Below are 14214 nucleotides of genomic sequence, written 5' to 3'. Positions count from 1 at the left end.
TTTGTATACCCTATGTAATCGTAGCAGGACTCGATATGGATCATCCAGTGAAATGTTAATAATCTTTTAGGATTCTTTAAACATTTCCATTTTCGCACGAACCCTGTAGACAACCCTATCCACTTCAGTGTTTGACAGAAGAGTTAATGCAGACCCAGAAGAGGTTCATTGAGAAGATTTCGTGTTCGGAAATAAATGAACTGGGTTGAGACTATTGAATTCACCAAGTGCCTATACCTTTTGAGGGACATCGGTGAGAAATTCGCCTAAACTTCCGAAATTTCCAGTCATCCATCATGAAGTGATGACACCCGTAGTCGGATTCGGGAGTAAGGTGGAGTAGAAATTCAATGTGTCTTCACAAGAAAAGAACCCTAGGTAACTACCCAAAGGAAACCAACGCCGATTCCAATCAAAGATACAAGGCAGACAGAGGGAGCCAGTACATGGAACCCAAGAAGTGTCTTACCCTCGTGTTTGTCACGCTAATACACCCTTAAAATAATACAATTTAGTGAGTTAGTGGTTACACTACTCACGCTATATGTTAGGTAAATCTTCGTTTCCCGTTGCCAGTCACACGGTTAGAGCGGATCCCCGCACCTCTATTGAGAGTATTTAGCCATAAGCCTTCATGAGCCTTTCTTTCCACAGTTTCGTTCCGAACTGTTTTCAAATCTTTCCAGACCGGAAAGTGGAACCTTTCCCAGTATAAAGGTAATGTAGTAGGAACGACTCGCATCTTATGGCTCTATCCGATACTCACACTCCTACCTTGATTACCAGGACTACATCATAGGGATGTAGGTCGACACTCAGACAACCAGTACCCGAGGCACGAGAAAAGTTTATGCCTAATACAGTCAGGACATATATGTCCAGGGTTAGTCATCGTCTCTCATTATCTTGTATTCCTTTCCGTGTAGGAAAGCCATGCCTCCAAAGAAGCGTAACCAGTCCACAAGCAAGAAACCTCCTCTCTTATTCGATGAAGCTACGTTCCAAGCTGCAGTCTCGGCAGCCGTAGCAGCTGTCATGGCTCACCTGAATGCTAACAACACCAATGTTAGTAAGGGCCCTGTTGGGAATTCTGATCCTAGCAATGGACAGCAACAACCAACACCTGCATACCAAGCCACCCAAGAACCTCAACCGAATCCACTAAAGAGAAAACTCAAGATCGAGGAGGGAGGTACCTCGGCTCAAGGACCTTCCGAAGGGCAACGAGCTGAGGCAGTCAATACCCCTGTCAATCCTTCCCTCTTGACTTCAAGAAGACCATACTTAGGAAACCTTCCCCACTGTGGCAAGTGTAGCTACCATCATCATGGTAGATGACGGGAACTCTTATGTGCTAGGTGCAACATGAAGGGGCATACTGCTCGCATATGCAGAACTCCGGTGGAGCCTATTGCATCAATCACCAACGTGACGACCAATCCAGTCTGCCGTCTATGTGGTGAGATTGGACACTTCAAAAGGGATTGCCCAACTGAAGAAAACAACAAAGACACAGGAGGAGCCTAACTCTACTGCTTAAGGAGAAGCATCAAGGAACCCGGTAGATTTTGGTACGTCTCTCGATCTCAGATAACTAAACTGAAAACATCAAAAGGCTAATTCCAATGTAAATACTTCCCCATTAAGGCGAAAGTCGCAACACTGTTATAAAATTTAAAATTCATCAGGTAAAACTATAATGGCTAAACATATACGTTACGGCCATGTATAGTTAAGATGGATAGACCTAGAGTGAGTGAATGCCGCCTCATTTCCTGTTCCTCGTTTGGTTGTGGATTTAGGGCGGGGTCGCTCAGCCAACATTCCTTCCCACCTTAATTATACATGACTAGTATATGTTAGGTGATTATAGAAATGCCTCGTGAGAATCCATTCATGAAAAGGTACTCTACTCGGAAACACTTAGGACTCTCTATAGTTCCGCGTCGACTCTATCGGTCCAAGTATCCGCGACAGTGATACACAGGATGAAACCCGTGACGCCTATAACTTGTGTGCCTGTTCGGCGCATGACTCTATCGATCTTCATTTTATGTCATGTCGAAGTATGCAAATTTAGACGACTCTATCGATCATGGTTTGACGTAGTGCAACCATGTGTATGTCTCTAGTGCTGTGTAAAAAGAACTTTCTCCGTAGCCATGTCGGCAACTAAAGGTTCTTCCGAACCTAAACATAATACAAATAATCAAACCTAATGTGAACCGTTAGTCATCCCTCTTATCTCAAACTTTCCAAAGTACCCGGAGAAGGGTACCGCGCGCTGTTGACCGGCCCCTCTTAGTCATATGGAAACCGAAGCGAAAGACACTGCAAGATACTCCAGAAGACGATAACTATCCGAAGCGTACTTCGTAGATCCCCCATAAAGACCCTTCACACCTCGCACATCAGGTTCGTGAACCCAGAGGACAGAACTCATTAGACTGACCACTATAACCAGGTATATACATAAAGGTGGTATATAGTTGAGATAAAAAAGATTTAAGATGTGTGCTTCCTCCCTACTCCCTGTTCCTCGTTGGGTTGTGGGTCTGGGGTGGAGTCGCACAACTGAACATCCTGCCGACCTCAATTATATACGGCTTGCATACACCAAGTATTAGTGGTTAAGCCAAGTATGAGCTCTACCACGAACCTCATAGTAAAGCCCTTCATCCTATTCCATAAAATAGGAGCTGGAGTCAAGATAACCACTGCGGGTTGAGCTACTATAATGACCACAGGTCCGAAATTTGTTGTCATACCGGTTAAGCTCACATGATAACTAACACCCTCAGTTAGTAAAGGGATCAAAGTTCCGAGTGGTGGAAACCTATACTCACTAGATTTGACCTAGACTGAGAAAACTTAGAACCTTCGGAAGAGTAGTTGCAGTAGATGCTCGCACTACTCGGGCACTTCGTCCACCCGTTACCGACGAGTAGTGCCTAGGACCCTCCACCCTCTCGCATGGAGGAAATCGTTGTCGCCCTGTAGACGATAGACTGCATTCTCCGAAAGGAAACACTAGAATACCGAGAACCACAGGATAACCTCCGCAGCCAAGAATACTTGATCAAAGTGCGAAAGTAGTCGCGTTAAGCCTCATGACCCAGATCCCGAAGAGATTATAGACTTGACACCAGCCTTGGTGTTAGTCGAGGGGTTATGCAGGAGCATGCGCTTTCCGCACTAGAATAAACCAAAGTCTTAGAGATTCATTGGACTATTAGGTGTTCCACGAATACTATCTCACGCAGAAATAGTAGAAACACCTCCCGAGATAGTCCAACACTCGTCTGGTGAAACCCTATTTCCTCGACCCTGAGGGTTTCCGTTGGGAATATCTCAAGATTCATTCGTGCAGGTTCATTTTGCACAAGATTGAGATAGCCACTCTACCACAAAAAGATACCGTAGACACACAACCCATCCGATGACCTAGAAAGCCTCTAAAAGCCAATTGACAGGAAACACGAAACCAAAGACAACCCGAGCTTCCTAAGAACCAACCTGAAGGACTACACTACCAGTATGAGAGAGAACGTTAGGAACTTCGGAATGGCGGTCACGCCAGTGATGATCTTGCCGTAGAAGTACACTATGTTCTAAGTACTAAAAAGCTCTACCCTTCCGAGAGCTTTGGACCATCCGAAATCCTTTACGGAGATTTGGTCCAACCCTTTTCAGACCACTACTACTTTCGGATATTCCACAAGTTTCACACCAGATCGATCCACTTCTTAGACTTGATATATGTTTACCCGACGTCACTCATCGTATCCCACTCATCTTGATAGAAACCATTGAGAACCCTAAACTCGTAGATACATCAGTCGGAACCCACTAACTACACGAGACAGAATCCGCATCCCGTAGGTGAAGGTTTGTTGGAATGAAAAACACAGACCAGAGTTCACTTGGGAATGCGAGGACAAACCGAATAGGAAGTACCCTCCTGCCTCTATCATTCATACCTACTTCCTTGCCTAGACCTAAATTTCGGGACGAAATTCCCTCTAATGGGGGGATGATGTGACAACCCAAAGTTTATTCCGTTACATTACCCTGTTACCGTTAACGGAATATTCCATTTTATAAAAGTTCCGTTAATTAGAGGTCGCCAAATAAATAAATGTTTTACTTATTTATATTTTTATGTCGTTATAGTCGTAATAAAATAAATAAAACAATTACTTTACATTTCCATATTAATTAGGAAAAAAAAAGTTAAATTTTATTACGACCACTAAATCGGGTGCGACCAAAAGCCCCGTTTAACGGCAGTATCGGGTAGATTCGCACTGAGCTCTAACTCCAACCCATATAAGGGGAATGGACTTCATTCCACCCCTTTTCACTCTCTCTCTCTCTATACTCTCTCTCATACAAGCCTGATTTCGCCTCAAACCCGCAACCAAACGCCTCCTAAACGTAAGACCCTCAACCCTAACTTGTTTTAAACATGCATTATTGTTGTTTTAGCCCAAAAATCGGACTTAGAAGCTGTTGAAAAGGAGTTTACGGCCTAAGAGCCTCCTTAGGCCGTAAACCCCTAAAAAGAGGCCAAAATGACCCAAATTTGTCCCTAAAAGCTTGGAAACTAATTGAGGATTTAACCTAGGAGTGTTTGCACCTTAAAACAATCATTTTTGGGACATAAAAGAGGGTTTACTGCCCAGGCACATGCTTAGGCCGTAAACACCCTCTAAACTTGTTAAATCAAGTTCCAAACACTCCCAAACCACCCTTAGGCTTAAGACATAAATTAGGGACTTGCAATTTCGGGTTTGGAGCCATTAAAGACAAAGAAATAAAGGGTAAAAAGGAGTTTACAGCCCAAGCACATGCTTAGGCCGTAAACACCCCCAAACCATGCCAAATGATAGTAAATGTCCCCTAAATGGCCTTATACCTTCACTAGAAAATGCTAGGGTTGAAACAAGGGCTTAAAATCAAAGTTTAAAGGGGTGCATGAGAGTTCACGGCCAAGCCAAGAGCTTACGGCCGTAAACTCCCAAGGAGTGGTCATTTGGACCGTAAACTCCAAGGGAGTGCACTCTTGGAACCCTAAACACCCCTATAGCCCTGAATAATTACTTAAAACCAATTCTAGAAGCACTTGGGACTTGAAACTACCCTAAAACAATCTTCCCATGAGTTTATGGCCGTAAAATCATGGGGAATATGGCCTCCTAACCGTGAACTCATATAAAGTGAGTTTTAGGAGAGTAAACTCCTGATTCAAGCCATACACACCCTTAGATGTTACCCGGGACACCCCTAACACTTAATCAAAATGTTTTCTGCACTTTTGGATGCGTATACTTGTTTAATTTGTATTATATATACTAATTGTATGTGAACATATGTTATCATATGTTAAATAGGTCACTAAGTGTATCCAAGTCTTTAGTTGACACCGAGCACCCAACCGGCACCTTTGTCGGATCCACTTACACCAGGTGAGTTCATACCCCTGAATGAACCTTTTAAATGTTTTTACATGTTTTATAGGGGGGGGGGGGAATACAAGTTAAACATGCCAGTTATCATATCAATCACATGTGATTGATAACCCGCATGCACAAGGATTTACCACACTGTAAACTGTTTTACCAAGTAGGATACTATAAATGGTTTTCCAAAAGGTTTTCACTTGTTCAAAACTCTTACTTATACTGTTTTACCAAAGTTCATTTTAAACTGGTTTATGAAAAGTTTCCAAAGAAATTCTAAAGGTTTTCAAACTTATTTTACCAAAGAACACCAAGCTGTGATTTTCTCAAGTATAAAGGTTTTCTTCCATGTTTTGATACTCCCTCTTAGTTTAAACTCCTACTTGATAGCGCTTTCACTTTGTGATGCGTTTATACTTGTTATTGCCTCTATTTCGCTTATACTTGTAGTCGCTTATGCCTATTAGACGCTCTTACTTCATTTGTTGTCGCTTCTACTTCGTGACACACTTATATTTGGTAACGCTTATACTTCACGATCCGGTTATTCCACACTGTATGCTTATACTTCACGATTTGGTTATTCCACACTGTACACTTATACTTCACGATTCGGTTATTCCACACTGTATGCTTATACTTCATGATTCGGTTATTCCACACTGTATGCTTATACTTCACAATTCGGTTATTCCACACAATTCGTTTATACATCACAATTTGGTTATACTTCATGATATGTTTCCACTTTTTACACACTCAACCGTTGTTAGATGTATGCCTGTGCTTGTATAGATGCATATAAATAATGATTGAAGGACTTAGGAAGGTTTGTTCGCCTTATTTCCTTTTCTTCATTGAGATTTGGTCTGGTGGGATCGGATGTCCGTCCGAAGGTCGTTTGATTCATTAGTCATATCTTATGTATACGAGCATAGCCATATAGGTTTACTCTAGTCAGTTCATTTATGAGTCTCTACCTCTAGTTCAACACTTATATTGGAAACCCACTACCCACTATTTGGGATGCATCTTCGGGACACGGCCTTCTTCGTCGTCTAGTTGGTAACCAGAGTCTCATGTAGGGAGAGCGGACATTGTGTGTATAGATCTATACGGGATTGACACCCCCGCACCCTGACTGCTAGCTACAGTCCACGGCCTACCAAGCGAAGGGGTGACAAATGTTACATCTTATAGACGCTTGTAGGGCGTCAGGTACTCTAGTGTCGGTTAGTATGGTTACGAGTATCCCAGGTTACCTTATAATTCATGGCCTTAAGGTAATGGTATTTCACACTGTATTTTACACTGTATGCTGAAAACCCACTCTCAGAGTCACACTGTTTTTAGACCTTACTAGTTGTACCTTTCATTTGATACTGTCTGGGGTCTGTATTCCTTGTTTTAGACCTTGCTAGCCGTACCTTTCATTCAGTACCGTCTGGGGTCTGTGTCTCCCTTGGTTAGACTGAGCCAAGCGTGTCGTTTGTTCGATACTCTCTTGGAGTCTAAGATTTCTTTTGCCTTAGTCAACAGTCTTCACTGCTGAGGCATATGTTATTCCCAGATTTCTCTTGCTTTCTTTAATAATCAAATTCTGTATTTTGATAATGATAGCGATTAAGGGAAACTACTTTTTACCACATAACTTCGTCCAGTCTTGGTAGAAGACTGCTTTTATTAAAGAAAATATAGGATTTTCTGGAAAGGATTCTAAGTTAATGGATACTCTAAAACTACCACTTTTATTAAAGTTATTTGGATAAAAATGACACTAAATACTTATGAACTCACCAGCATTTGTAAAAATGTTGATACTCGCTTTTCAAATAACTTGTATTCTCAGGTTAGCATTAGACATGTACATTCCTGGAGCTGTTGATGAAGATAGCTTAGTACCAAACTGTACTTATTATACTTACTTGTATTACTTTGATGTATCGTAATGTAAACCATGTAAAACTATTACTATTAATGCAATGTTTTGTTGTACTTTGATTATTATAATGCATGTGTTGTGATACTTGACATGACATCATCCACCCCAGAACGTTAAGAAAGTAATTGAAATCTCGTTCATCCTGTGCCTAGTATGTTGTTGTGGGGTGGAAATTGTTCAACACTTGTTTTTTTTCCATGTTACGTAGTAGGAATGTCAACGTGGGTAAACGGGACGGGGATTGCATCCCCCTCCCCCACCCCGAAAATTTTCCCATTCCCCCGCCCCCGAAATCTCCATCCTTTCCAACTCCGCCCCTGCCCTCGAATTCCCCTTCTGACCCCCGCCCTCGCCCCCGATTGATTTTGGGCTAACTTATTTGGGCTAAAAGAAACTATTTTTTGGATAATAAATAAATATTTATAACATAATTTTACATGTTACAAACAACTTAAAAACATGTTTTTTGTTGAATTTTTGTACGTAAAAATAATTTTATTGTTTATTATACTTATATAATTAATATATGTCAATTTATATAATTTATTAACGGGGCCCCCACGGGGGTTTCGGGACAGGACTACCAACCCCCACCCCCGCCCCTGAAATTAAAACGGGGGTTAACCTGCCCCCGCCCCCGCCCCCGTCCCCCATTTTTTTCAACAAATGCCCCCCATACGGGACGGGGCCCCCACGAAACTTTTTGACATCCCTATTACGTAGGGGTTGATGTTTGGAAGCTTATTGCAAAGTGGTGTGGTTTGGTGCTTTCTGTGGTACTCTCGATAAAGGAATGACTTTTGTGGGTTGATGATTGTCAACTCCCTACTGTCAAAAAACAACATCAGGAAGTTGTTATTTTAACATCATTTTGGTTTATTTGGCGTCTTCGTATTTACTTTTGGCAATTTGCAGGTCAAAGAAAATTTTCATTTTTGATACTATAGTGATCAATTATTTTTCTTGGTTGAATATTCCAGCCTCCAACTCTGTTGTAGTTTGGAATGCTTGACTTTTAAATCCATTGTAATTATTATTTTTTCAACATTTTAGTAACTTACTAGAATATTTAATATATAAAAATGCAGTTGTTCGAAAAAAAAAAAACCTAAATTACTAAAAAAACATAGAAAATAAAACATAAATACTAAAAACTTTAGAGCCTAATTTCTATATTTTTCGCAGACTTGTTGAATTTTTGATTGTAAGATATGTTTTTTAATTTGAAAATTAAAAAAAAAAATTGTTTCCAACAGATACAAAAGAAATTTTCAAATATGTAACTGTTTGTGAGAAAAAGCAGTGATTGGGTGTCTTTCTCCGTCTCAGCGACCACGTCACAACCAACCCAAGGAGCTCATAGGCGGTGTTCGCGCGTCTTTTGGCTAGCCACGTCGGACGCCACATGTGGTTTAGTGCTCCATACCATTTAGCCTAAGAAAACATACTTGATTTACTATTAATACTGTATCCTGTATCCGATTAAACACTTAATCTTTCTGCTTCCACCGAGGAGCCACACTCCAACATTTACAGAAACAAATCCCAATCTTTGAATATTTGCATCCCTCGCAAGACACTTTAGGCACACTTCATCTGCTACTCCATGTTAATGAAATTGACATTGCCTCAAATTTTCAATTGAGTAGCCTAGCATCTTTACTCGCTTGATCACTTTTATTTGCCAAGTCTTTAATGGTTTCAATTTCAACTTAATAGCTTCAACTGAACCCGTTGACACTTATTTTTATGTATTTTTCTATGTAATTGATCTATGGTCTCAATTTCAAACTGATCGATCACCTTTGAAAGTGCCTCATTTTGTCCAAGTGGGAATTTTTTTACAATAAAAATACTAATTTTGGGTGATGGACGAACATGAAAGGTTTGAAGATAGGGAGTGGTGAGTCTACAACAGAACAAATATATAAAGGAAATTGTAAAATAAATAAATATACATAATAAAAAAAAACAATATTTTAATAAAATCGTATTAAAAATAATACAGTTATATACTTTGTCAACTGAACAAAAATATGTATATAATCTGTATTATTGTATAGATGATAAAAATTAAACAAAAAAAATTTGTCGACAATATGCTTAAAAACTAAAATGAAGAAAGAAACTATAAATGATTATCCAAATTTGTATTTAACCTTTTCTAAATTGGTTTTGTAATCTCTCTCCTACTCTGCAAATTCTTGTTTGATTCTAATTCTTCATTCTCTGTCCATAAATCTTCTTCCCTTTTCAACAAACCATTAATCTTATTCATTTCCACTCCCCTTTCTCTCTTTCTCTCAACTTTTTTTTTTCTTCTTTTTTCTGATCCCCAATTCTCTCATCTTTAGGGACCCAATTCAAAACAACTACATGAAGGTACGATTCATTTAATTCTTTATTTTTGTTTAATATATTCGTTTCACTTTCTGTTTCCATGATTCTTTATAGAGTTCAATGATCCTTCTTTTTGTTCTCAAGCTCAGATTCTTGACGTGTTTTTGATATCTAGTTCTAAATTGGAATCCGGAATCTGCTTTCAGACAGCTTCGAAAACAACTTTCTGTTTATTCTGTTTTCCAATTTATTAATCTGTTTTTGTTATTTTAAGCTCAGATTCTTGATGGGATTATGATTTCTTGTTCTAAAAGAGGAACCCGGAATTTGTTGCAGAAAACTTTGAATCTGTTCTTGATGGGTGTTTGAATCCCAAATCTGTTTTCATGAACATTTTCTTGATTTCTGAAACACTTTTAAACTCTGCAAATCGTGGAGTAGATTCGAAGTGATTCAATCTTATAGTTTCGTATTTTCTGATTTCGAATTTCAGAAGTTCATATTGAAATTGGATTTGCATGATGATAAAGAGAAAAGAAAAGCTCTAAAGAGTGTATCCACTCTCTCAGGTAACCATAACCATGATCATCTTCGACTTCAATTTCTATTATTATTATTATTATTATTCAAATTTGGTATCTTTCAAATTCAAATTTTATATTGCTTTTTTTAGTTTTTTTAGCTATTTTTAATCAAAATTCATACACAAAATCAAAATAGATTTCGATTATTTCTCTAAAAGCAGCTTGATTGTTTTGATAAATTTGGATTTAAAAGCTAGTCAAATTTGACTCTTGAAAGTCAAAAACAACATGTTCTTCAACAGGACAAGTTGATTCGCTTTATGATGAATTCATGGCTTCCTTGAGTTTCTTTTTCTTTACTCCACATGGACTTGTCATTTCTTGATCTTATGTCACATTCCCAACAACAGACACTTGTACCTTATGCAGTACCAATTGTACACACTGACACATGAATTTTCGGAATAAGCAAAAAAGGAAAGTTATATTTTTTGCTACTTCAATAAGCACAAACAGTTTGATTTAGACGATCAACACATGTAAATGTTTCCTAAAATTTCTTTTTAAATTTTTTAATTTACCAATTAACAGCTATTAGATGATATTAATATTAATGAGATGAAATCATGAATTGTTTTTCATAAAGGTTTTTTCTATTATACCATATGTTTGGTATTTGATTATCAACAATGTATTTCATTGAGCTATCTGTCAAACTAAATGTTATTGTTTATTGGTTTATTAGATTATAACATTTGATTTAACATGTGATTCATAAAATATACTCACTTATTGGTTAAATATATAAAATATAAATTAATCTAAATAAGATAATGAAAAAAGTTCTTTATGAATATCAATGGTTCCTATATTTTACAATTATTACTATTAAGATAAAAGTAAACCGCTGTTAAAAAAAAAAAAAGATAAAAGTAAACTTAATATCAAAAGATTAAAAAAGATTAATTTTAATTTATAAGAGTTTTATAATAAAAACAGACACATTTATTTCACCATTTGTTTCCAACAAGAATGATGTGGCTCATTTGTCCTATATGGCATTCCCTTTTGGCCCCTTGCTTAGTGGGTCGGTGGAGTTTGTTGGGTGAGAGGTGAAGTGGGGATTCCAAAGGGTATATTTGTCATTTGATTCATAATTTACCTTATTATTTTTTTTCTTGATGTGAAATTTTATTCACAAGGACTACGAAATTTTAACGGGTCCCATATATTTTTTCTTATTTTTTTTTCTTTTTCAAAAACTGAAAACGCAATATCGTTCGAAGTCTACATTCATAAATGATCGCATAAAGCGATAAAAACGACTTTGTGCAGGCATTAAGTACGCATCACACGAGGAGTGGTTGTGGTTGCTTTAACATTTGAGATTTAAAAAGATTGTGTCTGTTTTAAAAGTAGATTATGTTTTAAAAGAATAATAAAAAACAACCAAAATGAAATACAAAGACAAAGAACAGATGGACAATATGGTATCCCGTAGGTATTATTTTCAAAGTATACTAGATTTCAAGAAAATAAAAACAAAAACACTTATAATGAAAAGTATATTATAGTTCATTGACTGTATTTTAATAATAAATCTTATAATAAAAACATAAAACAAAGTTGGAAATATACTATTTATCATTGAAAATGATAGAACTAGGTCGAGCTGTATGGTAGTTTTGTAGGGGCCAATTACGAACATGTAGCATGATTTTATTGAAAAACTTTTGTATTTAAGAATAATTGACAAATTTATTTTATTAAATGTTATTATTTTGTTTTCATTAACTTTATATTAAAATCTATGCGACTATCATAAGAGCCCAAAAACATTTTTGACATATAAAACAAATACTATATTTACAAATCAATAACTTCTTATTTTTGACATATAAATCAAATATATTTATATCTATAAAAAATGTTTTGGTGCTCTTATGATAGTCACATACATCTTACAAGAAACTACTAACAAAGTGGACGCGATTCATCTCAGAAGTTATTAAAAAATTGGAAAATATATTTAATAAAACTGGTTATGCCTTTTGTAGGGATTGATTCAATCACGATGAACATGAAGGATAGAACATTGATAGTTGTCGGAACTGTTGATCCAATCAGTGTTGTGAGCAAACTTAGAAAGTTTTGGTCGACAGATATAATATCAGTGGGTCCCGCTAAAGAGCCAGAGAAGAAAGAAGAACCAAAGAAGGAAGAAGGTAAGAAAGATGAAGCAAAGAAGGATGACAAGAAAGAAGAACCGAAGAAAGAAGAAGAGAAGAAGGAAGAAGGGAAAAAAGAAGAAGCTCAAAAGGAAGAACAGAAAAAGAAAGAAGAAGGTGGTAAGGAAGAGAAGAAAAGCGCACCACCACAACAAATGATCCCGATGCGTATGCCACCACAATATAGACCATATTACCCTCCAATGAACGCCTACTATAATAACTACCAACCGAATTACCAACCACATTACCAACCACCTTATCAACCACATCACCACAGTATAGAGGAGAATCCAAATGCGTGTGTTATCTGTTGAAATAATTGCACATCAAGAATACTTTTTCAAGCAACAAGTTTTGGATCGAAAGCCGAAATACTATCTTGACCTATAGGTCAAGGGGTAAAAGTTGTATATTGTTCGGGGTTTTCATAATTTTTGGGTGGTGTCATTATGCATTATCTTGATGCAAAAGTTAAGGCACAAACGCCTAAAAAGCATAGAAGTTTTTTTTTTCTTTTGTATTTTGTATAAAAGAACGGTATGCGTTATTGGGATTTTGTTTAAGTTGTCTAGGAGATGTATTAAATAAGAAATTTTGGTTGTACTTTTCAATAATGTATAATGTAAATATGTAAATAGATTAAGTTTGAATCTTAATTATTATCTTTCTGGTAGTTTGGTATTTTGTGGTTGGTTTTAGATACATGACTTGTAAAATTATCAGTTAAGTCATTTGGTTAACATGGCACATGTAATCTTTTCATACTTACATGAGTTAAATAAAAAAAATTAAAAATCAAAGTATAACATTAAGTATTTTTTTTTTAAAATTAAATTTAAAAATAAAAAAGAAAAAAAACATATTTATTGCGATTTATGATAATATTTATTATATATAATACTTTACTTATATAACTATATATATTATATGACATTTTAATTTTGAAAATTAAAAAACCTAGAAATTTATATGTGAATATTATTTATTTCAAAAATACTACAAAATGACAAGTGTCAAAACTTATGAGAGATTGACATGTGGTAAAATGAATATTCATTTATTAGAGTAGATTTTATGTCGTGATAATATTCGAGTCACATTGCATGATTGAAATGAAATGATATCACTTTTTTTTAATAGCTCAAACATTTAGAGTGGGGCCATAAAAATTGAGTTATTTAGCCAAGAAATCTAATCAATTTTTACAATGATGTACCAATTCACAAACCAATCAAATGACAAGTTCTTCATCAAGTCAATTAAACTATCTTTTCTGATCTTCTTTTCACCAAAAATAATACTCTTCCAATACGTTCAAATCTCTCACAGAAGAGTCAATATAACATCTTCCAAAACCGACCTTCTCGTTGTTGTCATATGACATGAATCAATTCAAAGAAAAATGTAGTCCACCGAGACAAAATTCGGGATAATCTGATCGCACTGTATCCCAATTTTAGACCATAAAGCTATCGTTATATCACTCATAATGAAAGTGCGGTTGCTAATCTCCGTAACCAAAGTAGAAGTTGGGCAAAGGTCCAACTCCAAGTCAATCCCCCCTATACACCAAATTAGTGCAATTTGGTAATATGCCAAATCGCATAACACTCCTATTCCATCGAGTTTCAAAAACATAATGAGGAAGATTGTAATCGTCAATATGTTGTAACTTTTAATGGAATAAGCAAATTGACTAGTTTCTATTATCCCAC

At 36.7% G+C, this 14214-nt stretch overlaps 1 protein-coding gene across 2 annotated transcripts; it reads left to right on the top strand.

Moving 5' to 3' along the window:
* Window positions 1-9584: 9584 nt before the first annotated feature.
* On the top strand, window positions 9585-13172 carry LOC111878522 (heavy metal-associated isoprenylated plant protein 39). 2 transcript variants are annotated; one of them, XM_023875039.3, is made up of 3 exons: window positions 9586-9786; window positions 10238-10313; window positions 12326-13172. In XM_023875039.3, exons 1-3 carry the CDS (start codon window positions 9781-9783, stop codon window positions 12811-12813), a joined length of 570 nt encoding a protein of 189 aa, XP_023730807.1. In that variant the 5' UTR covers window positions 9586-9780; the 3' UTR covers window positions 12814-13172. The 2 variants fall into 2 exon arrangements, with proteins under 2 accessions (XP_052626220.1, XP_023730807.1); XM_052770260.1 differs by lacking the exon at window positions 10238-10313 and having other exon boundaries at window positions 9585-9786.
* The last annotated feature ends 1042 nt before the right edge of the window (window positions 13173-14214 follow it).

Source organism: Lactuca sativa, chromosome 4 (assembly GCF_002870075.4).
Source record: "Lactuca sativa cultivar Salinas chromosome 4, Lsat_Salinas_v11, whole genome shotgun sequence".
In the NCBI taxonomy this organism is placed as follows: domain Eukaryota; kingdom Viridiplantae; phylum Streptophyta; class Magnoliopsida; order Asterales; family Asteraceae; genus Lactuca; species Lactuca sativa.
Note: the sequence above shows the minus strand (reverse complement) of the source record. Positions and strands in the feature narration are given on the sequence as shown.